We start from the raw sequence: 24,755 nt of genomic DNA, 5'->3' as shown, positions 1-24,755 counted from the left end.
GGTTTGCCTAAGGAGTTCTTTGCAATCAGTGCCAGAGACAAATGGCTGCAATTGATCCTTGAGATAAGAGGGAATCAGTCTTTGCCGACTCCTGAATGATTCTGCAGCTCAATAGCTCCAGCTCTGAAAACATTAACTTAACATTACGCCTGTAGCGACCCTCGTTTTATGTAGAGAATTAGATTAAAAAATCTAAAACATTGTTCTTATTTAATTTTTGGGAGGTGGCGGGGAGGACTTGTGCAACTAAAAAGCACATTTCATTTTGAAAAATAATTGTAAAATATCCTATATGCTGTTCTCTAGGGAGGAGGAAGATCATTTTGTCATAGGCTCTTTCTACCAGTCTGAAATGCAAGCTGTTTCCAGTGACAATCTACCTAGTGCAAATAAAGCAAATGGTAGTTTTCCTGTATAACATCAGTCCATCATTATCCTTTCTTTCAGAAACATCTGAAGGTCTGACATGAACACAATGACATCCAGAAGAGTCTGTAAAGTGCTTTGAATATTAAGACAGGGCAAGGAACTGGGATCCTTACAGGGCATCTGCCTAATGGCTCTGCTAAATGAGCATGCAGCAGCCACATGCATCATGTAACTTCTTTCATTTTGTTTTCTAGTTTCATTCAGTGAGATCATCAAAAGTTTTCCAGGAAACAAAAAAAAAATCCCAGTGCATATGACTGTGCAGAATGTGTCAGAACTGTGCAGAACTGGTGTCAGCCTGCACAGTACAAACAACAGTACAAAAAGCTAAAGAAAAATAACATTTCAAACAGAAACAATCTAGATATACAGAGCATCAGTTTAGCATGTTCCCAACAAGCAACACCATCTAATAAGCAAAGAGATGACTAGGAGTACAGCACTGGAAGGAACAAGCAGGGTTATCAAATCTAACTTCTTGGAAAGACAGGTAGCCTTTTGATAGACATTAGGTCAAAAGAAGTCTACAGCGAAGCTCTGCCTCAGTCCCCTGCCTGTCCACCCTGACACCACCAAACACTAGAAGAGGGAATCAAGGGCATGACCAAAGTGCTTGAACCTCACAGTTAGGAAAAAAAAAAAAAAAATTAGACTTATTAGTGCTTTAGGAATAAATCACAGTTATTCAGTCTGGGTAAGGCCTGCTTTACATCTGAAAAGGAAATTTTGCGGACAGTAACCAGACACAGAACCATGCTGTTATTGTTGTGTGAACATTTACAAATAGCTGAAGTGCAACAGTATTTTATGTGTGAAAACTATGCAGAAGCAATCAGTCTGGCAGATGTTTCACCTACGTGAGCTAACTTTTTTTTCCTATTCTTTCTGTGAACGTACAGATCCAATGCAAAGGGCGAAGCTCCTAACAGCCGGCGGTAGTGTTGAGAACAAAAAGGAATCCTCCTTTCATCTAGATCAAAAGAAGATGTCTGGACTGATCTGAAACACCCTTTTTACAAGTCGAAGGGTGTAGGTATCCTCTAGTTGACATAGCTGCCCAGGGAACACACAGAGACGCACACTGTGAGCTACTGAAGCTAGTTATTGCAGGATCAAAACTGACAGATTCCTGCTGCCTTCTTAGAAATTACATGCTACTCAGGCCCATTCTGAGTCTAAGAAATAGGATTAAGGACATCTATTTGAAAATAGGACACAGCAAGAAAAGCCAAGGAGAGCCCCCATCTGACAGAACAGGACCAAAACGGGTTGGGTACCTCGAAACTTGTGCCGTTTCCCCCTCCCAGTGACTGACTGCCTGTTCCCTGAACATGGCCAGGATGAAGTCCTCTGCACAGCAGCAAGTAGGGAAATGGAAGTTAATAAGGAGGTTTCTGAGCTGCATTTCCCAAGCTGCAAGCGGAGCAGTAGTCCTCCACTACCACCATGGGGCCACCCAGGGCACATCAGGACTGTCCATGACATGATACGGACCCGACCAAATCCTTCCAGCCGGGATGTGCTTGTGCTCTTATGAGCCCTACTGGAGTCCTGGTTCCCAATGAGCCCTGCATCTTCCTCCTGACCTTGAAGGAGCAAGTAGCTGTTGCATTAAAGACAACTGTTTCACACAGCACCCCGCCTGTGCAAGGCCACAAAGTCATGGTAGCTCTAAGGAATATATATACTTTCTGCTAAAAAGTTGGGGGTTTTTTTGTTTTGTTTTGTTTTGTTTTGTTGGAGGAGGGGTGTGGGAAACGAGCCTCACCTGCCTTCAAGCCTTGCAAAAATTCTGGAACAAATGCACATTTCATAAGCACCTGGAAGATAACAAGTCACAGCAGCAGCTGCTTCATGTAGCAGCAAGGACAAGTAGCCCATGTGGATTTGTTAGGAATAAATTGTGTTGAACTGATCTAATCTCCACTTTTAGCAATTTAATAGGCTTTAAGAATAAAGGAAAAGTAGCTGTCAAAAATCTTACCATTACTAAGGTTTTCAAAATGGTTGCATGTGACATTCTCATAAGCAAGCAGCAGCAGCATGGTCTGAGACAATGATCGATTGGGTGCAAAGCTGGTTTGATAACGTATCAGAAAGGTTATCGGTGGTGCTTTGTCAGAGTGGAAGGATGTAAAAAGTGGAGTTCAGCCAGGTCTGTTTTGGATCCAATCCTGGCATGTGTTTTCATTAATGAATTAGACGATAGAAAAGAGAGTATGGTTATTAAATTTTCAGATGGCATAAAGCTCGGAGGCATTGTAAGCATGGGAGGACAGGATTTGAATTCAGAATGATTTTGAAGAATTGTATAATCTGTCTGGGGTGGGAGGGGGAAAGCTGAAATTCATCAGGGACAAGTGCAAGGTTACAAACTTCGGCTTATACAAATACACCAACACCAAAATTTGCCAATAGCAGCTGTAGCAAACTGTGGTATCACAGTAGATGTCAAGCTGAATTGCTTGTGAAAAAAGAGAAAACACCACTATACAAGAGCGAACAAACAGGATTATGATTTTCAAGATGTGCAGTAGTCCTTTCTTTGGCACTAGAATGACCTCAGATGCCATATTGTATTCAGTTTTGAATGTGACTGCTCAGTAAAGATGTGTAGCAATAGTCCAGAGAAGAGCACTACCAGAGATGTGGAAGACATGGCCAGAGCAGAAAGACTGACAGGCTTGGTGCTTGTCTAACTTTAATAAGTTTCATAAGAAGGTCTTCAATGAACTTCATGTACATGAAAGGCTTGTTGCAAACAGGAGAAGAATAATCTGTTTTCTAAATCTCTGGGGAATGGGGGAAAAAAAAAAAGAAGCTTGCATTACAGGAAGAAGTTTCAGTTTGAACTTTTCAACAGTGAGACTAGCAAAGTACTGGAAAGATTTCTCTTTATACATAAATTTGTGCTAATGGCCTGACCCCAGCTGAACCAGTACCTTTGATGTGAGAGTCACTGCATCCTTCTGAATGCACATCCTCATAAAGTGCATGCACCAAATGACTGGATGTGGGATCCCTTTGGAGTCTCAGCAGCAGTGAGCTCCAGGTTGGCCCTGTCAGACACGTAAGTCTGACAAAACCCAGTGAGTTTCATTACAAAGACTCGGTGTGGGATATTTCATCCGGGCTTTGCTCATGGCATCAGTCTCTTCCCCTCTTGCTATTTTCTTGCTGCCTGAACTGTTCAAGGAAAGTTTGTTTGCTTGGCAGTGGGAATGGCAACACATTTTATAGTTTCCCTAGGGTGGCAGAAAAATAAAAAGCTTCTTGATGACCACTGATATCTTTAAAAAACATCAGAAATCAGAAATGGATGTTGTATTTATTTAAGCACCGTTGACCACCTGTCTTTTGGTTCATGAGCAGAACGCTCTGGGGAGTTAAAAATCTTTCTTTGTATGGCTTAGAGTGATCTTCATTAGATATGCTACTTAGGCTTTCATTGCAATTTGATGTGCTGACTGCTATGGCACTTCCTCAGGATAGATTGCTTTGGTACTCCTATGATATCATTGCCCAAGCAGAGGGAAACATCTTCAGTTGAATCTGGTGCCTCTGACGGTGACCTATTGTATGCAATCAATGATAATTAAACCTATCAATCCCATGGATTCATGTCAGACCTGAACCTCTTGCCCTGACTCAGTGTTGCATCACCAGAAAATCGTCATCTCTGAAGTTGGACTGTCAAGTTCTGAGATGAGGTTATAGAGCAGAGGAAGACAGAAAGGCAGGTGGCATTGTGGTCTGTCCAGCTAGCAAGAACAGTGGCCTCTCTCAGAGGAACAGAACCCCAACAACTGCATGTTCAGAAGGTAGCACTCTCCTTTCAGACATCAAATATTTTTGTATTGTCTGCAGGACACTAACTGCAGTGTCTTCTGTTTTCCAGTGGTCTGCAAAGTTTTGTTTCCTTTCACGTCTGCTAATATGTAATATATTTGATTGATCAACCACAAGACTTTTCAAAGACTTGGAAAATGAGTGGGTTCTAAACTCCATTCAACATGAATTCAGGACCAGTCTTCCATTTGTGAGCCTGGAAATCTGCTGCTGACTCCAAAAAGCATGAGGAGAATAGCAACTGACATTTCTTTTTTTGTTTGGCCAATTCAGAGACTCCACAACTGAACACGAGAGTCCTCTGATCAGTGCACCTGGCTTGGTGACCTTCAATTCTTTAAGCATTGCTTGCAGCCATTGAAAACTAAAAAGCTGAAGTTTGTGCAGAGGCAAATTGCAGGAGCTGTAAGTAAATGCTGGGATCCAATCTTTTAGATTTATGGTAGCCTTAGACAGTAGCCATATACTTTTAAAGACAGAAAGAGCCTTTGTAGCTTTAATTTTGCATAAAACAAGGTGGAGTGTTAGAGTCATACTTTTTGGTGAGCTAGACTGTGGGTTTTACAGACTTCAGGTGGTGGAGAATCTGCCATATCCTCAGGTGAACTCTCCGGCATTAAAAATATGCAGCTTATCTGTAGTCAGAACTTGTCTGGCTTGAGCTACCAGCCTGTGAAGTGTTATGCATTTGTATGTTAAATTAAAGAGCCCTCTGCCCTTATATATATTATTCTCCTGAATTTCTATTTAGAGCTTTTTTCACTCACTGCTTTTACATTTATTACTGTTCTGCTGCAAGAGTTCAAAGTTTTCCAATGAAAGCCCTATGCAACTCCGGAGGACAATGCTCTTCTCCTACGCCAGTCTGTTGGCAACACAATATGGGGTGAAGGGAAATGCATGCACAACTCCTGTCAATGCTGAATGTCAGCTTTAACAATTCCCCCCTCTCCCTCCTCCCTCTCACCCCCCGAGTATGGATTATATCTAGGTCTTTTCGCCAGGGGCCTATATCCTAGCAGTTTGCCATGCTCTGATATTAATGCTTGAAGTTTTAATGAGCACAGGCAAAGGAGAGTGCTTAGCAACAGTACAGACAGTACAACAAATACAGGCTAAGCAGTCTGAGATTAGATTTTAATGCCATCTTAATGACAACACCAAGATGTGGTTATTGCTCTGCGTAACTATGCCACTAACACAGATGCCAGAATACTGCAGCGCATATGCGCTACTGGGGTTTCCACTTTGGGAATTGGGATTTTGGAAGCAACCAAGACAAAGGGAAAGGAAGAGGCAACAGACAACATGGTGTCAGGACAGAATTTCTTCTAGCTGAATAACATATTCAGTGTGTTGAAGCAGCTTGACAGTATGGTCAAAGTGCCCTCACTTGCATTAATTTCTCAAAATTTCTCTTGATCCATACAGACCGGAGAATTACAGCAAAGGTATTGGCAATATTTATTAAAGATTACATTTTTCTTGCAGGCTTTAACCCCCTTTTTAGCTCCATTCACTCCCAGGAATGACAGGCATGTTATTAATGAATAGAGTCAGGCTTCAGAAAACATGTCTGCAGGTTTTTTTGAGAGGGGACTACTTAAACTAAGCACTCACTGACTGACCTTGAAAACAGCTTGTCTCCTCAAAGAGAAACTTGTGGGATCCTCTAATGTATGAAACCTGGTTGGCCAGAACCAAAAGTTAAAGCTGTGAGACGCTACAAACTTCCCAAATAAGCTAAAGTCACCTTGCCTTTTGGGAATCACTGGCCAAGAAGCAGAAGGGAAAGGTAGCCAAAATTGGAAATGGATCGTCAAGCCCAAACCTGATGCAGTGGAGAAGAGAAACAGGATGCCCTGGAAGGGTTTGGTGTGGTAGTTAGACAAAAGCCTCTAAAAAAGACCACAGTTACTAGAATTTCAGTCCTGCACGTGTCCCAAAACAGGGGAATAACTTTGTCTTTACTTGTATCCCACTGCTAGTACTGCCTTTATATTTATGTCCAAGATTTAGAAAGGCAGGATGACTGCACATATGGGGAATGGGGAAACAAGGCAGCAGACCTGCTTGAATCCAGAGAATGGATCAATGGCAGAAACAGCAATGAACCCCCCCCAGTCCTTCAACATCTTTGATGTTCCCACCTGGACACACCTCTGTCTGACCTAGCATCAGCTTTGGGAGCTACTTCATGCACAGTCCCTTCTCATGCTGCAAATCTCCTCTGGAAAACAGCCAAGTGCAGTTCATTGTCCTTCTCCTTCACCTCTGATTCTCCATGCTGCCACAGATGGAGCCAAGCGAGCCAAGCACCATGGTCCCTTTACTCTTTTCTTTCCTATGTCAAACATCTTAGAAAGAATCAGCTGCAGGAAAAACAAAGAAACTGGTTTGATGTTATTGCAGGCCCATTATTGCCAGGCAGTGATTTATCATTATGTGATATACCACCGCTATACTGAATCTTCACGGAGGTCAGGGGCAGACTCAGTGTCAGAGCAGTGTAAAAATCAGGTCACACTAAGAAATACCTGGAGTTGTGCTTTTGTCACCCACTAAAATTTCATCATCAGTTCAAATCTCTCATTTTCATTGTGCTGATCTTTGCTACAAGGAGAAGAAAATGACTGAACAAGAGACTTCATGGTGCATGTATCAATGTCTCAAACCCCTTCTCTCTCCCTTTCTCTGTGAACCCTGGAAGCACACATCCATCTCCCAGGAGGGCTGACTCAGCCCTTCTTCTTTCCAGGAAAGACACAAAGCTGCAGCTTTCTGTACATTGGCCAAAGGACAAATAGGAAACAAAGGAGACAGAGGGCAAAGACAAGCATTTATAAGGGAATGATAGGCTTTTGATGAGAAATTAATGAAACACGAAGATAATGTCAGAGGGAGTAGCCACAGAGAAAACACCCACAAAGAGCAAAGCTGAGGAGAGGTGGGAGGAAAATGCTGATGAGAGGCTAGGGGGAAGAGACAGCAAAATTAAACAGAAAGGAGTCTCAGCAGATTTCTGTAATGTAACACTGATGAAGCCTTTTATGATTATAGACAGGGATGCACAGAAATGTTCCTTTGCAGGAAGTTTGCATACTCATATTTTAATATCTCTGAACACTTTCCCAGCCTCAGTAGAAGTGAAAACCTTTTAGCTGGTGCTGTATGCTCTAAATCCCTGTGCATCACGAGGTTCCATGGAGCAATATCACTGAGGTCTGTTCTGGAGGGACTGGCACATCAACTCCAAGTCCATGCTGCCTCCAGAGAGTGTGACAGCCCTGTGCTGAAACTTCCTTTCAGGAGAACCAGGGTTAGAAATAAGTTATGTCCTGCCAAAGCAATGGCGACACCGTTTGCGTGGTACCTTGTGGGACACAGGTTGGTTCTTATCCAGAGCCAGACAGAAGCCTGAGCTGATTCCACCTGTGTGTTAGATGTAAAATACCATGCAAAGTAATGACATTCTGGGCTCCCTGAAGTAAAGCCAAATCCGTAAGTCAGAATGGCCTTAAACACTTCCAGAAATCTCAGCCTGCGCCTACTTCAAGTTCAGACTCAAGCACCAAGCCAGTGTGCAAACAAATGGTAGGTATTATTGCTATTTATGTGCCACCAGTTGTTTACCTGTCTCTATTCTCTCGGACTAGCCATTCTTCATTTTCTTAGACTGGATGTTTGGCTGCAACATTTCCTGAGACAGATCTATGCAAGTATAAATAACAAAAAGATTATAGTTGTCCCTGAATGAATTTTTGAAAGATGTACACCAGCATTCAATACTAGTGTCAAAAAAAAAAAAAAAGACTGCCAGAGAAATCACCTTACAGCAGAGAGGAAGCTTTTGAGCTCCACAGAGAGATTTCACCAAACTTTTCCATCTGAAACACATTTTGTTCTGCACTTGATTTGCACATAATAAATCCGTCTCAGTCACTTCAGGAGGACTGACATCAGTTGTCTAGTCTCTCTGTGCCCTATGAAATGACAAGAAATAATCTCTGATCTCTTCAGGTCCTCTGCTGCAGACTTCAGGGGGAGGACTTTCCAGTGGATTACCCTCAAAGTTGCATGAACAGTAATTGTATCCCCAGTCCAGGTTCACCAGCTCCCCAAAACTTGCTGGAAGGGACCGTAGATGGTTGTTTCCTAGCCAAAGCGTGTGCAGATTCCTTAGAAGACAGATATCCTCGGGCAGACTCTCCAGCGAGTTGAAGAGCAATAGCAAAGTTTCCAGTTTCTCCAGCTGCCGAATGCTGGAGGGGATTGTGCCTATTTTGTTGTCGCTCACATCCAGAAAGGTGAGGCTCCTGAGCTGGCAGAGGGGTGCAGGCAGTTCGGTGAGGCTGTTGTTGGCCAGGTGGAGGCTGTGCAGCCTTTGAAGTGCACCCATTTCTGGGGGCAGCGAGCTCAGGCTGTTGCTGCTCAGAGTGAGCCTCTCCAAGTGACTCAAAGTGCCAATTTCGGCAGGGATTTTCTTCAAGTTGTTGGAGTCTACGTAGAGGCAGGTTAGGTTCCTGAGGTGGCTGATCTCTCGGGGGAGCAGCTCCATCCGGTACCTCAGGCAGCTCTCTCGTTCTGGGCTCATCTCCAGGACCTGCAGCTGGCCCAAGCTGAAGACCTGTGCGGGAACCGACACCAGCTCTCTGCCTGAGATCTTGAGTTTCTTCTTCCCTTCATGCTTTGGATCGTGCTCTGTAAGGTACCTCCAGAGTGGATCGGGGCCTGTAGAGGCACATCCAAAAGAGGTGTCTGCATCCATTGTCCCACCAGAACCGTGGCTGGTTGAACCGAGACAGTCAGTGATGATTTGTTGCACACTCCACGGGCAACCCCCAAGGTTCTTGGTGGATCGAGGCCCTCTGTCAGCTTTCCTCTCTGCCAGGCATGTTACCAACACACAATGCAGAGTGTTTGGGTTGCTCAGATACATCCCACTGAGTAAACACTTGGCGTTCTCACTTGATCAGGTGTTTCCCTTCCAGCTCTGCAGTGCACACACAGCTCCCAGGCTATGACGTCACCTCTTGCAGTTGCAGCCAGTGAGCTGGTGGCAAATATCTGTCAGTGTTGAAAGTGAAACAGCAGCACTGTGCCGATGCTTTTCAGCATATTGGTTCAAATCCTTGTTTGTGTGTAGCTCTTTCCTTCTGGGAGCACCTAGGGTGCTGTTGTCTGAGGAATTCACGTTGGTCAGTCCCAGGGGATTGCAATGGAAGCAGCAAAGGATTGGTAGATAAAGCAAATGGTAAATGGGACGAGATAAAGCACGTGGTAAATGGAAGAAGAAGAAGACAGACTCATAGCTGGTGGTGTGGGAGCTGGGAACCATGAATAGGTCCTGCCCTCAGGTCAGTTTGTGCCTTTAACATGAAGCAAACACAATAAAGAATCAATTTTGAAATCTGGAAGTCCTTCTCCCTCCTGATGAGCGTATGAACCCCTGCAGCACAGAGATACTGTCTGTCTTGTGCTGCACTTGCTTTGGCATATTTAAAAGCAAATTTTTATTCCTTGCTGGCATAGCTTTTGTAGGAGAGATGAAAAATGCCAGGTTTATCCCAAGCCACTCAGTACAGCATGTGATGTAGAGAGCAGGGTGTTTTTCCTAGGAGAAATTGTGGGTTTGAAGCCTCAGGCTGAGAAAGCCCACCTCTTTTACTTTATCCTCTAATCCTTAAGGCTTTAAGCTAAAAAAAAAATGCTTAGGACAACCGTTTCAAATGCTTTTCAAGGAGAGAGGTCTCCACAGCATCCCACAGGTTATTAAAGGTAGAAGACAATGAGTCAGAGGTATGGTCTAAGCAGGTCTACCAGGTCAGGTCTTGTGAAGAAGGAGCATGTCAGCTCTGCTTTCCCACCCTGCTCAGCTCTGATCTCCTCAGCCCAGGATGGTCCTGAGTTTGCTGGAGCCTTTGTCCCAGCACCAGGGGAGTGCATGGCCACACAGATGGGTGGTGAGTGCTGGGAGCTCTATATCCAGACAAGGCTGACAAGATTTCAGGATCATCGTTTAACCCTCCGAACTTACGCTATAGGCTCTGCTGGTTTTTAATGGAGTTTCACCCTGAAATACAGATTTTCAGGGCTGTTATATGCCAGTTGTTACCCTTGACTTGGATTCAGAGTGCAAATACCATGACCCTATTGAAATCAAGCCCTGAAGTTCCTCCAGATTAATTTTTGGCATCTGTAAGAGGAAACTTTATCACTTGCCTAGTATCCAGAAGTGTTGTAAGGCTGCTTTGGCATTGTAAGCTCCTGGGATGCTGGTGACTGGAGACAGGCCTGCTGTATTTCCTAACAGAGACTGCGCAAGCTATTGAACTGGGGCTATCACAGCTGAGTATGCAATGGCGTGAGCAGATCCTGGGGACACTAAAAGTGGTTGATTACTCCTGTTCTTTAGGGTCATCATTAATGTCAGTGGGGCTGTGCTAGCTTCATCAAGAAAGGGTGGACATTTCACACAAAAAAAAAAATCAGCAGAACTTGAAAAAGTCTGATAGCTGTTCATAAGTTCATTTTTCTGGAGAAAAGGAGGCTGAGGGGAGACTTTATTGTTTTCTACAACTACCTGAAAGGAGGGTGTAGCCAGGTGGGTGTTGGTCTCTTCTCCAAAGTAACAAGTGATAGGACAAGAGGAAATGGCCTCAAGTTGCACCAGGGGAGGTTTAGATTGGATATTAGGAAAAATTTCTTCATGAAAAGGATTGTCAAGCATTGGAACAGGCTGCCCAGGGAAGTGGTTGAGTCACCATCCCTGGAGGTGTCTAAAAGACGTGTAGATGTGGTGCTTAGGGACGTGGTTTAGTGGTGGACTTGGCAGTGTTAGTTTGGACTTGATGATCTTAAAGGTCTTTTCCAACCACAACAATTCTGTGATTCTATGATTCTCGGTAAGAATATACTTGGAAGTATATGTACATCAGAGATGAATACAGCAGCCAAGGAAAAGTGAGATTTTTCACTTGCAAGGGAAAGTTGCTTACCAGAAATTACAATTAACCATAAAAATAATACTCAAAGTTAAACTCAGCTCCTATCAAAAAAGTGCTGAAGATGTTATTGCAATGAGAGTCATTTCAGACTTGGATGAAAGCCACCTCCCACATTACTAAGGGGAAAAATGTGTTTCTAGGAACACATTGTCAAATATGTCTGTCCTGTGAAATAAACCAAGTTGCTGTGTGTGCTGCCTTCTGTTTAAACATGCTCACCTCTTCAAATCAAAACCCAAGCCTTTCAGACAGCATGTCATGCAGAGCCAAAGCTGTGGTCAGAGAAAGAGGTCTTTGTGATGTTGGACACTGTTTTCCTGCTGCACTTTTTCACACCTGGAATTTGGTCCTGGGTTTTCCTTTACCAAGGTGGCAGGTTCTTTTCTGCTCCATCTTGCAGGACATCCCTCTTCCTGATGCTGATCACTGGCTCATTGGGAATGTCAGAGTATGATTAATGTCCCTCTGTCAAATTGTTCCCTTGAGCTTTCTACATCAGGTTCATGATCCAAAATGTAAAATAACAAGAGCCCATATTTTCAACACATGATCCCCCTAGAGACCCAGCAGGATATTCTCATTCTCAGTTCAAATTCCAACAAGAATATTGCCAGCATCAATATTCTTGAGTCAAGCTACGCAAGGTATTCAGAATTCAGCCCTTAGAGTGAAAATCTGCTTTGTAAAGCAGCTCTGAAAACCAGTCTCCTGCTCATCATGTCTTCATGATTTTCTAATCAGTCGTTCCCATTTGACAAGTCAGAAGACAAAAATCTTTGTTTGCGATTTCCAGGTTTAATCCAGATTGATGAAGCTAAGCAGGCTTTCTTTCCTTAATTCAACTTCACCATATACAAAGGTGTTGTTACAAAGGAAAGTCCAGACTCTGACAATTGGGTGGCTGATGCAGAGATTCTTCCCCCCAGCAGCAAGGAGGACTCCTCGTGGTCTCTGATGGATGCTCACCCCTATGCAGGGCTGCAGATCAGGACCAGAGCCTGCCTTCACCCCCAGCCTGGCTCTGTGCTTGTGCTGCTTTTCCTCCCCATGCCATGGAGCAGCAACCTTAACCCTCAGCAGCACTGGACTCCAGCTCACAGAGACTGAAGGGCATGGTAGTGGATTTTTTTCAGCCTGTGTAGTTACTGTTGAGTTAGTGCAGTATTTTAAGACATTTTTCCTGTTATTCCCCGGCACAAGAACTGCGCAGGTTCGTACCATAACCTTGTCCCTCTCCCTCTGAGTTTTCTGGCTGCTAGTCACATAGCACCCAGCATCTCATCATCAGTAACGCATATATCCCCACACAAACTCAGTGGGAAAGTGAGTCAGTAATGGTGGAAGATAGACAGCCACCAGAAGATCTTTTATTTCCATGAAGACCTAGTTAATGTAGGCAATACAGCCCAGAGTGCTTCAGCTGACTACTTTAGGATGAGCTGAATCACTCTCCAGGCTCCACAGCTCACACTGGAGCCACCAAAGTGGCCTGACTCTGAATCCCACTGTGACAGACCGACACGGGATTCAGGTACCCAGACATAAGCATCTTACATCATTTGATGTGATAGGTAATCTCCCCTGGGTCACCCACTACAGATCTGGAAAGACTCCCCTAGGTCCTACGTCATATCTGCCAGTCTCCTGTCGAAGTCTCTGGCACCCCAGACATTGTCGGACGGTGATACCCAGCCATGCCGAGGCATCAAGTCCTGCTCCAGAAGCTGCCAAAATGCAATCTATAGTAGGGCAGAGCTTGGCCAGTTTCCACATTAAAAGACTGAGCCATCAATAAACTCTATTTTCCTTTTTTTTTTTTTTTTCCCCATTAAAAGCTGTGCTTATCTCTCAGCCAGTTTTGTGGTCAGAGCACAGAGCTTGGGCTTAGCATTTTTATTGTTTCTCTGGAAAAAAACCACACACATTTGGTTTAGTCCTGAACAGAGGAGTCTTGCTTTGATTACACATCTCCAAATAAATATGTAGAACACAGTTCAGCCTTACATAGTTTAATTATCCCATATTAACAACAAGAGGTGGTAAAAGGACAGCTGAGGAAACTGGCATTACAAGGCTGTACTGAGAAGAGCCACTCACAAGTGACAAAGAAGGAAAATAAGCTGTTATAGCTTCCAAGACAAAGCCAATTCACAACAGTTTAGAAAACAATTATAAATTGTTAAATAATTTAACACAAAAAATAGTTTCCCCAAATGATCCTGTTGTTTTATTTTTTAATTTCTGTATTTGACAAGGAAAAAAATTAATGGAATAATGGTCTGTTTGCTATAATTGCAATAATTTACACACTTGATTTAAAAAAACCAAAACCACCCATAAACCCCATGTGACATTAGCACCTTTTTGATATGTAAATAATACATTTTCTGGCCCTCTAATGCAATTTTAACAGTATATCCTCACTTACCACAGGACCAGCCAAAAAAAAAAAAAAATCCAACAAAAATATCAGCATATTCCTGGGTTTAAACCTCAGACTCAGTGAACAGACTTTAGGGTGATGTACCAAGCGCTTTGTTGCTGAGACAAGAATATTGAGATGCAAAAGCCACAGCCCTCCCTCACTCAAGAGCGATTAGGGGAGAGGCCATCAGCACTGCCTCTGCTCTATCTGCCACCTCCTGCCTGCATGGTCACCTTGCAAGATGCTGGACAGACAATACACGTCTGCCTGTCACCTTCCAGCACACCCAGTCACCTGCTCAGGCACAGAGGCATCTGCGTTTTCTGGAGGGCAGCTCCTGACCATGCCCAGGGCTGTACTTGTAGGTTTGCTGCCTGCCCAGATGGCAGACCTAATTTGGACAGTAATCTCTGGCCACTTTTCCAAAGACTGCAAATATGCATGAACAGGCTGAGGCAAAAACTGCTGCAGCTTTTGGTGTTTGGGCTTGCAGGGCAGAAATCCTGCAAATACACCCTCCTTTCTTACCTTTTATTGCAGGTGACTTTTTAGGCACATTAATACAGGGCTGGCTTCTGAAAGAGGTGGCAGCTATAGGAGCCTGCCTATGATGACCCATAGAAACTGGGTGGCTATAAACCCAGGTCTTGGTCTAGGTCTGCAGCATGTGTCTCGTGCTCCTCTCACTAGCGGCAGATTACGCTTGGTAAATGCCAATTAACTGGCTGGAGAGAAAATGAGCTTTAAGAAAAAGCTGGGAGATGGCACCCACTGAATTCAGGGCACAGAAACGGTCTGGGGTGTGTCCAGGAACAGACTGAACAGACAGGCATATGCTAGGGAGTATGCTGGAGCAAAGGGAATTAGGCTGTGTCCCCTTTTCTGGGTGGAGAAGTTGCAGAGCTGTAGTCTGTGCCTAACCCATGCAGATCTTTTAATTGCTATTAAAGATACAGGTGCATCCCTCATGTTCCTAACGCTGACTCTGGGCAATGGCTCCAACAGACATTCAAATGAAAGAGTTATCTGAAAAAAACCCTAGATCTCCTTCAACTGGATACCACTGCACCATCTCACAGGGGTGAAAGACCCTGAAATTCGTTTAACAACAGAACGTCGTTATGTACCTACCCTGCTCATGGTGCACTGGAGACACACATGATGAGAGATAAGGTACAGAGGCCAAGGAGTCACCATCACGACAGGAATTAAATGTCACATTAACGCAGCCCAGTTAACATGATTGACCTTCATAAAAACCTGCTCATTGCCATTGCATTTCTTCAAAACAATGGCTTGTGTCATGTTGGGCGTAGAAAACCTGTTCTGCCTCACCACTGGAGGGATGAAATCTCAGCCTGGACTAGGAAAAAGTGGTGATGTTAAATACAATGTGATCAGCATGCTTGCTGAATACTGAAATACAGCAAGCTGACCTAAGATGTAGAACAGTAACAGATATACCATTGAGAGTTACTTAAAAGCGGTCAGCTTTTCACTTCATATTTTCACTTTGATTGGTCTTTCCATAGCAAGAAACACAGTAAAATCAAATCAAAGAGTTTATTTGCATAGGAAATAGCAAAAATAGCACCACTGAGAGCTACACAGTAAAGACTGTTTAACCCTGGCATATGAACATGTTATTTAATTTCGTTTTTCAGTAAAACAGAGGCAAATTTTATCTGCTAGTGGGTGAGAAAAAGACTCCAAGGCTGGCAAATTATTATCTCTGGGCTTTAGCTTCAGGGTCTGATTCTGGGGTGCTTATAGACAGCTGTGGCTTCTGCTCAGCTTAGCCAGCTTGGAAGCACCATGCCATATGGTGAACGTGCCAGCAGGGCAGGGTGCCTCTTTTCCGTCTCCAAAAGACCCGAAGAGATTTCCAAACACATTCTGCAGTTAGTGCCTGTGTCAGGTTCGTTACTCCGATCTCTCACTACAAACTGCTTTGTGCAGAAGAGTTTTGAAAATGCAGCTGCTTTGCTGGCCAGCACATATATCCAAGGCCTGATCACCTCTCAGATCCCCACCTTTGTGTGTGGACTTGTCTTGGTCAGAGGGTTAAACTCACAAATGACCTATTGTGAAGGTGTTTTCAGACTCCATCCCCTCTTTACTTTCTCTTTGCATTCTCAGGTTGACTTTGGCAATTAGCTGACAGGGGAAAACAGCTTCTCACCTACCCTTTAAAACATGACCTTGCCAAGTTATTGTCATAGTGGATCATCCGAAACAGTGAAGTTGGGTCAAAACTTGGCTTCCTGAGATTTTTAATACCAGGTGAATTTCTATGCTGCTCTGGCTGATTTTTTTGGGGTGAAGCAGTGGTAGGGAGCTGTGTGTGTGCTGACAATGAACAAGGGATTCGGCAACCCTGAGCTGACAGAGGACAGCATCGAAGCTTTTTGCAGAGGCATCTCCCTGATAGAAGGAAGATAAGTTCCATCTGGTAGAACCAAACCCTCTGAGTACTGAAGCTCTTGCACAGGGAGCAGTGAGGAGGTTTAGATCATCTCTGTGGTCTGTTCAGGCCTTGCTGTCAGATCCCACACAGTCCCATAAAATGTAGCTCCTACAGGACAGAGTTAACTTATGGGTAGAAGAAGGTTAAATTTAACAGGGAGTCTTCTGGGAAACACAAACTGACTGTTCATAACCATCTGTCCATTGTGAGTTGAGTGTACTGGAGACCTCTTTTCCAGCTTTGGCATGGCTTTGCCTACCTCCCTTCCATGTGGATGGCAGATAGAAACAACAATCCTGCAATCAGCCTGTGTCTCACAGTTAATGCCCTGGGCTGCGAGATTTGATTTGGGTTTCAAGGGTGAGGGGTAAAGCTATGGAAAGAATTAATCAGATAACAGACAAAAATTTTGGCATTGGAATGGTTTTGCATAAGAAGATACACAATGCATTAATATTATATGCTCTTCAAAAGAGGAAAAAAAACACCTATTTTTAATGTTTTAATATGCCCTGATGTTAGAGAAAACAAAAACAAATTCACATATCACATCAAAGATAATAATAATAATAATTATAATTCATAAAAATAATCTGACCGACCGGCAGCATTTGTTGGCTTTAGAAGGCCTCCCATGAAAGAAAGACAGTTGAAGACATCTGAGAGCTCTTGGCAGATGTGATGAATTCAAGTTTTAGAGACAAGTCTGGGGATACTCCCTGCACGCTATGGCCCTTTGACGTTGGCGGGTCTGGCAGCCAAGCTTGCATAGTAAGCGCACTGAGTGGGGTCACACTGTCCGTTGGCTCCTGGAGGTCCCTGTGGGCCCGTGAGACCAGGTACCCCAGCTTCACCTTGAGGGCCAGGTGGTCCTGGCATCCCATCTTTGGCATACCCAGGCTCCCCTGGGAGGCCTAAAATAAAAAAAAAAAAACAACCACCCTTGGTGAGTGGCACTCCCAGAGTGCAGTACTCAGCACTGCAAGATCACAGGAGATGGCTTTGCTGCCAGCCTGCATGCAAACATCAGCTTCCACAGATTTGGGTCTGGCCAGCATGTATCTACAAGGATGTGGCAAGCACAACCATCTGAATGCAAGACTTCCACCCCCTATGTCATCCTTGGGCTGCACAACTGTGCTATGCTGTTCTTCCTGTCACCAGGTTGTTGAAGTCGTGCAGCTGCACAAGCCAACTAATGACATATAGTCCTCACAGGGAGGAGGTGAGGATGGGAAAGCTTGAGGTAAGAGCCAGCTTTGGGAGATAACACATTCATATGAAGCATAGTGGGTCCATTGTTACTTTAATGCAATGCAGGGCCAGTATGCCAAATGCAACACATGGAGTTATGAAGGCTTCCCATAGTTTCCTCCCCCAACAAAGCAGGGTGAAGGCAAAACTGATCAATGGCTCTTAATTTCAAATCAGAAACAAAATATATTTGTTGCTTCTTTGTCAGCATAGGTAAAGCACGAGCTGTATGCCTGAGGCATAGGTGTTGGATATCACCTTTTATAACATCTGAAGCTACCTGGATCTCTGGGTTCAGCTTGATCACAAGAAGATTCTGGCAAGGGCAGATAAGACACTTCACTGTGTATCTAGTAATTAAAGCTTCGCTTTGGATTTGTCCCAAAGGTCAGTTAACCTCGTTGTTACTGAGATGGATGACTATATCTGTCAATCATACTGAGGAAACAAAGGTGGCCAGATATGATGCTAGTGATATATTTCTTCCCTTTGGGCCACTTTCTACAGAAATTGTGTATATGTATTTATGTTATCCTGATTGTCTATCTAATATGGCAGAGACTTTTGTTCTTGTAGCGGTTCTGAATGATGTGTTTTGTGGGGTGTTCTGAATAAACATACCTGGAATTCCCGGAGGACCTATTTCCCCTCGTTGGCCAATGCCAGTGTCTCCTTTCTCACCCTTTGCTCCTCTTTCGCCTGTAGAGAGAGAAAGAAAAATAATGAACTGACAAGCATGATCCACAGAACTAAAGAATACTGGTCTTCCCTTCACACTGAAGCCAATATATCTGCTAAAAATAGTTCCTAATTGTGGCCAGTCTTCTGAGATGAGACATTAAGTGGGAATGAAGACTTGCTCCACTCCAATTCTGGACAGAGGTGGAACACACCAGCAATTGCTGGTCACATTCACCGCCTCTGGTTCGACAGACTGAGGCTGCTTCTAACACATCTGTTTTGAGGACCACTTAGATGCTACTAACAGAAGAGATGGACCACCAAAGTGTGGTGGACACATCCATTTATCAGACTTCCCAAACACTCACCTTTGGGACCAATCGGTCCAGGTGGCCCTTCAGACCCAGTCTGTCCAGGCCGGCCAGGCTCTCCTGGAGGGCCAGTTCTTCCTGGGAGTCCTTCCTTCCCGGGGGGACCAGGAGGTCCTGGTCTGCCATGGGATGCTTTTACATGTGTAGGCTGTATCTGAGCCAGGAGATAGGCTAACTTTGCTGTGAAGAGGGGGAAATGGGTTTGTTAGATTAGAAAATCGGTGCTCCAAGACATGGAGGGCCAGAACCAGTGGCCCAGTAAAGTCCAAGTATTGTCACAGATCAATTTTTCAGGGACACTCATTTTTTGTCCCCATGCAATCCTTCCCCACAAGTCATGATGGTGCATCCCTGATCCTCTCTAAATTATGTAAATCTCATTTCTCAGTAGCTTTAAACTTCTCCTAAATTTCATACTTAATCCTAAACACTTCTCTCATCCTCTGCTCCTTGTCCACCAAGGATCTGAAATGTCCTTTCCTTTAGCTGCACAGCTGGTGGATGTTTGTCAAACTGGAATCATTGCTGCTCAGAAAAGAAGAGCCCATTTCCACTCTGCTACACAGGGCAAGATGCTACATGGCTGCTCTGTAGAGAGAAAGCTTACTTTTCTTGTTCTGGGCTGTTACACACGTGGAGTTAAAGCTAATGAATCCATCTCTGGCTGTGAAGTCAGAAACTGTAACCAAGGCAGTTCCCTTTGTCAGCAAGTTCTCTAGTTTCCATGCAGGCACAGTGCTTGCCACTTCCAGATTCAGACCCTGAGCAGCCTAGAGAGCTCTTAACACATGCTCAGCATCACATAAACATCCTACAGAATGGGAGGGAGAAGGGTTTCCTATCTTCTCTTCATTGATCCAAAATCTTGAATGCTTTTAGATTGGCATGGAATGTGAAGTCTGAGAGTGTGTAAATAAAATCCTTCAAATAAATCAGCCCATTGCACCATGGTCTTTATCATGAAGGAAAATGCCCATAGCTATGTGTCAGCTGCTCCAAGAGAGCTGTGTGAGAAGCAGCACTACAGCTCTGCATTACAGACGAGGTCAGTAATGGCCTGCAATTCATGTACTTTGAGAGAAGCAGCAGCAGCCCACATCCACTCCACACCTCCTCATACTGATGGGTATCGACTGTCACAGCCAGCAATCGGTAACATACATACTCCAGCTGGGACCTCAAAAGAAAGTTTACCACAGCCCACAGTCCTTCTGTGGGCTCCTACTCTGTTTATGTTCTCTTCCAGGACCTCAAATTAATCTGTTTGAATTTGTATCTTCTCTTGTCCTACCATCTCAGCCCAGGCATCTGCAGGAACGAGCCTACAGCAAAGCTGTTTTAGTAGCAAAAAGCTGAGGTGACTAGCACAGGCAATGACCTTGGGTTGAAGAAGGGAGAAAGCCCCTGTACTATTGCTGGAAGCATCAAGCTTGTGGAACACAAGTAAAGCTTGCTAAGCACATTTCATTTTATGCACTCCTCTTTCCAGGCAGGCTTGTTGCAACATTGCTTTCCATAAGCAGGAGAGGTTCAGGTGCCAGTTACACCACCACAGCTATGGAAAGTATTTGTCATACTCTCAGATATACCTCCTGCCTTCCCAGAGCTGATTACTTACCATCTAGCTGCTTGGCTAACTCCTCTTGGATGAGCCTTCTCAAAGTCTCTAGAGATGGGGGTTCCCCCTAGAAAGTAATAATCACAGCAATAACAAGATGTAATAGTCACAGCCGGGGCATCTGCAAATGAAAGCCTCCACAAAGGGTCCGATGGGTTGCATTTTGCCACCCACTGCATTCACAGGCCTGCAGGGACTGCCTGGAAGAAGAACATAAGGGACTCAAAACATCTACAATTCCCAACCTGCTGGCAAGCCACGGGTCAAACGGTATAAGCAGGGTGCAAGGTCAGAGAGCACTGTTGGTACACTGTCCCTGTCTCCTTCCTAGAGAAAATCTCCCTCCTGCACTACTCATAGGAGAAGTAGTAGAAATCGAATCAGGAGACATCCTCTACCCTACGAGACATAGTGGAGAGCCCACCTCCTTCCTCAGCACTGCGCGGTTCCTTGCAGAGAGAAGCATGCATGCCCCCAAGGCAGTTAAGGTGGGTATCTAGACTTGCTCTAAACACTCATACCGGATCCATCGCCTGCTGACAGGCCTTATCTTGGGGAACAGAAGCCAGTTTACACATATGATACTCATTCTTCCAAACAAATACAAGGTTCTGCCTGATTTCGGGCTGTAGAAGGGTGACAGGAGATGGGGCTGCTTGGCCTTGGTCCCCAACCCAGCCTCCAAGAGATGATATCCTTCATCCCCTCTCTCAGCTCTTTTGTGCAACATTGCTGTTGAACAGCTGTAATAGCTGTCAAAGCTCAAAGCTATGTGAACAACAACTCTGGGTGATCCGGCTGAAAAAATGATGAAAGCATTTTTGGTAGGCTGGAAGGAGAATATTTTAGGTTGTGACTTTCCAAGCAAATTAAAAAAGTGGCTTTAGGGTAACCAGAGTCTTGTCTTTGCATAAACTCAAAAGAAAAATTATCACTGTGTTTAAAAAACAAACCATTTTGAACCAACAAGATCAAATGTTTTCCTTTGTAAATCAAAGTGAGATGTTTCACTTGAAATACACTTTTTTCGCTGAAATTATTCTTTGAATCAGAAGTTACTCTTCATTAAAAAAATGTAGATTTTATTAAATAGCTAAAAAACCCAATAACATTGCTGATAAGTTCAGAGTTGGTCTATTTGCTGCCTTCTTCCGAACACAAATTTTGCATGAGAAAAAGATGTGTTTGTTGGTGACAAAAGAAACAATTTTGTCATTAAGTGCTAACCATTTGTGACGGCTCTTAGTGAATATTCCAGTAAGTAAACATGATTATGGAACATACTTTGAAGGCTTACAAATTATCTTTTCAAATTTTAACCATATTAGTTGCATTAAGGCTCCATAATCACCACTGGATTTTATCAAATCTTTGTGCTGTTGAGGTACACACAAAGAAATGCTTCATCTAAAATTTCCCAGCTTTTACATCAGAGATCACTTCACTGTTTATTCCCCCCTGAGGTAATCTCAAATTCATCTTCAGGATGGGCATAGCGGCTTCGCTATTGCTGGTAGTTTTTCTCATTCTTCTACATACATTACCCTCAGGCACTCTCAGTAGCGAGATTGTTTCCCGTTAGGAAAAAAAAGAGAATATTGAACAAAAATAGGATTTCATGAATTCTGATGAGCTGACTCCAGGATTTCCAGGAATAGAGCAGTGACCTTTCCACAGCTCAGCATTTTGTCTCTCCTAACAACCAGCAGCAGAGGAAGGCGTAAGACCTCCATATGAAATGCTATGCATTAACACCCGTATAGAAAGAAGCTTTTTCAGACTCCAGACCCATGGCCACAGTCACATGATCCGATTTAGGTTTTAGGGGTACAAGGTGTCGGGGATTGGCTGCCCTGGCTGTAGGTCTGGATTGCTCAGCTCTCCTGAAGTTCAATCCAAGACCCCCACAACACGTCCCTGAGATATGCCGTAGCGCTCCTTTTTATGTATCAAGAGACAGGAGGTAAAACCGCCGCCTCCCCATTATAACACACGCTTGCTCTGGTTTCTATCAGCCTTACTGGAATCTGAGGTATTTTTCTGATCACATACTATGGCGGTAAAATTACAATACAAAGTTCTTGTCTGGCAACCTTACCCTTGGTCCTGGAAATCCTGGCTGTCCTGGGGGACCGGGAGGTCCAACTTGCCCCGTGTCTCCTGGGGGTCCATGGGGACCCATCAGTCCTGGATGGCCTTTATGACCAGGTATCCCAGGATCACCTGGAGGGCCCTTTTCTCCTTGAGGGCCTTTTTCGCCTTTGATGCCAGGCTCTCCCTAAGCAAAAAAGGCGACATTACAGCCACAAAATAAGAAGCAAACTTCTGATTTCCAAGCACAGCGAAACACAAACAGCTGAGCTGGCAGCGTTACTGAATACAACATCTGGTGCACTACAAATGATCCACAAATTATTACTGACGGAGAATGATTAAAGAGAGGGCTGGGAGGGTGGGGAGCATGGCAGATCTCTACAGGCCACACTTCACTCTTGAATGACCCCTTCCTTGGCCCCTAACTCAAAATAGCCCACTTTATTTCAACGTAATGAAATAACTAATAATATTCTCCAACCTACCCTCTCTCCTTTGGAGCCGATTTCACCTGGTTTCCCTGGTGCACCCTGCAACAAAATAAGGGTGAGCATGAAAGAGCTATCCATAACAACAGTAAAGTACATGCCTTTGCAATGATTCTTGTGACCTGGGGAAAATTTGTTTCCCCGTGTGTCCCACAGATTCCTGAGAGCTCCCTGTTTGCTCTCACATACCAACAATTCAAGAAAAAAATCAATTTGTTGCAACCCAGGTAGCATCCTTGGTTTTTTTCTTTTTTTTTCCCAAGACACCAGCCCTACTTTGAAACAACTGGGAATTTAACTTACCTCTTTCCCGGGAGGACCTTTCTCTCCTGGTTCGCCCTGAGAGATACAGAGAGCAAATTTAGCACCGCACTGCAAGGAGTTGGAAGAAAGACCCTACCTAATAACCACGAGTTTCTCTTTGTGTTTAGAACACAAGTTATCTCCTACACAGCAGCACGGATGACTTGTCATTATTCTACTGCTATAGGTCATTCCTGGAAAGACACATCCTACTATTTAGAAAGCATTTTTAGTAAAGCTGCATACCGTGTAAATGTTTGTAAATAAAAGGAAGTAATTTCTACCAAACCAGCTGAGATCAGGACAGATGTTTCATTGAAAGTGTGTTCCTGCTTTCAATACATTTTATTTCTTTTTTTTTTACAGGCATTTCACAAAGCTCCATACACTTTACTTGGCCTGGTTTAGCTTAAGCAGTGGCAATATTATAGCCATTACAGTCTAAATATGTAAGGGATGTAAAATTTTGTAAGGAGAGGTACCATCTACTATTACACGAGCTGAGATAATGGACGCAGAGCCAGTGATAAAGCAAGTTTGAGCCTGAAAGCTTGCCTGTATTTTAGCACTGTATCAAATAACCTCAATTTAAACAAGCACCCTATTAGGAATTTTTTTCTATATTCTGCATTTATGTGATAATTAGGCAATACAATCTTATTTTTTAGCATTTCAGTAAAAAAACCCCAGTCACTGCAGTCCTGAAGTGAACTGATAAAGCAAAGCAAACATTAAACTAGTTATTGCTAAAATTCTGCCTACTTTCCCATATCATGAATGGAAAGATTCATCGTTATAGTCCATTTACAATCCACACACATGATCATATCTATAAAGTGTGCATGCAGGTGGTACTTTTCCCATAACTTGCAAACACATATAACAACTTCGACAGTGCTAGCATACATCCATGTATGCATGAGCAATACTAATCGCAGATGTGTGATCACATCAGTTCCAAATTAGGCTGCATCAGACTCACTTGAGTATTCCTTAGGGCCACTTCAGTTCTAAATGGCCACCGTGTTTGCTGCTTTAAATTAATTTTCCAGAGAAATATTTCTTTCTCCTCTTTTCATCACAAAACTCCCTTTCCAGTCATCAAAAAAGAAAAAAAGAATCATCCTGTGGAAAATTCAGCTCTGCTAGATTCATATGAAAAACTTTTAAATCTCATTTTAAGTCACAGCAGAGCTAGAAATAAAAATATTGAGCTAACATTCACCTTTTTTATCCTTCCAGTGGAATGTAACATATTTTACTCACCTTGGAAGGGCTAAAGATACTGGATTTCAGGCTGTGATATTTTCACATGTTTAGGTATTATTTTAGATCCCTTTGGGAAATATATGAAAGCTTTAATTACAATGTACCTCTGTTGCTGGTAACAAAGAAATTTTCCTTGGAACAACAAATATGAGAAATACCTATATTATTATCAGCACTTAAAATTTCCCTATTTAGCCCTTCTGGGGTTCATGCAGACGTATAGTCTGAATAACATATTACATTAAGAAGACTATTGAACCAGCTTGATTAATGCATACATTATCAGGGCTGACTGACTGGTACCAGCTCAGTAAATGAGATTATGGATGTTTGTCCGTAAGAAAAATGCTATTTTTGCAATCCAGTTTCCTTTGGAAGTAAGGCGTATGGCTTCTGGATCTATCAGATCTATCAGATCTCCTGCTTGTTTTTTTTTACCTAATTAAAGATGACCCATCTTCATCAGTCCAATATTTAAAAGCACGTAATCAGTGGGTCTA

At 43.5% G+C, this 24,755-nt stretch overlaps 2 protein-coding genes across 4 annotated transcripts in view; both read right to left on the bottom strand.

Annotated features, from left to right (window-relative positions):
- Positions 1 to 24,755, bottom strand: part of COL22A1 (collagen type XXII alpha 1 chain) — a 268,249-nt gene that overhangs the window by 15,521 nt on the left and 227,973 nt on the right. For 2 of the 3 annotated variants that reach the window (XM_054818065.1, XM_054818066.1), the window contains 7 exons: positions 22,987 to 23,022; positions 22,681 to 22,725; positions 22,200 to 22,379; positions 20,102 to 20,168; positions 18,481 to 18,663; positions 18,053 to 18,130; positions 13,550 to 17,091 (listed from right to left, as the gene is read on the bottom strand). In XM_054818065.1, coding sequence (XP_054674040.1) covers positions 16,904 to 17,091; positions 18,053 to 18,130; positions 18,481 to 18,663; positions 20,102 to 20,168; positions 22,200 to 22,379; positions 22,681 to 22,725; positions 22,987 to 23,022 — 777 coding nt within the window. In that variant the 3' untranslated portion in view covers positions 13,550 to 16,903. Of the gene's footprint in view, positions 1 to 13,549; positions 17,092 to 18,052; positions 18,131 to 18,480; positions 18,664 to 20,101; positions 20,169 to 22,199; positions 22,380 to 22,680; positions 22,726 to 22,986; positions 23,023 to 24,755 lie in introns of those variants that run through there. The other variant, XR_008576049.1, reaches the window with a different exon arrangement.
- On the bottom strand, positions 8,104 to 9,088 carry LOC129203498 (leucine-rich repeat-containing protein 40-like). The gene has a single exon (XM_054818067.1). It carries the CDS (start codon positions 9,044 to 9,046, stop codon positions 8,246 to 8,248), a length of 801 nt encoding a protein of 266 aa, XP_054674042.1. The 5' UTR covers positions 9,047 to 9,088; the 3' UTR covers positions 8,104 to 8,245.

This window comes from Grus americana, chromosome 2, assembly GCF_028858705.1.
Source record: "Grus americana isolate bGruAme1 chromosome 2, bGruAme1.mat, whole genome shotgun sequence".
NCBI classification, from domain to species: domain Eukaryota; kingdom Metazoa; phylum Chordata; class Aves; order Gruiformes; family Gruidae; genus Grus; species Grus americana.
The sequence above is the reverse complement of the archived record's forward strand: the minus strand, read 5'-3'. Positions and strand labels throughout refer to the sequence as shown.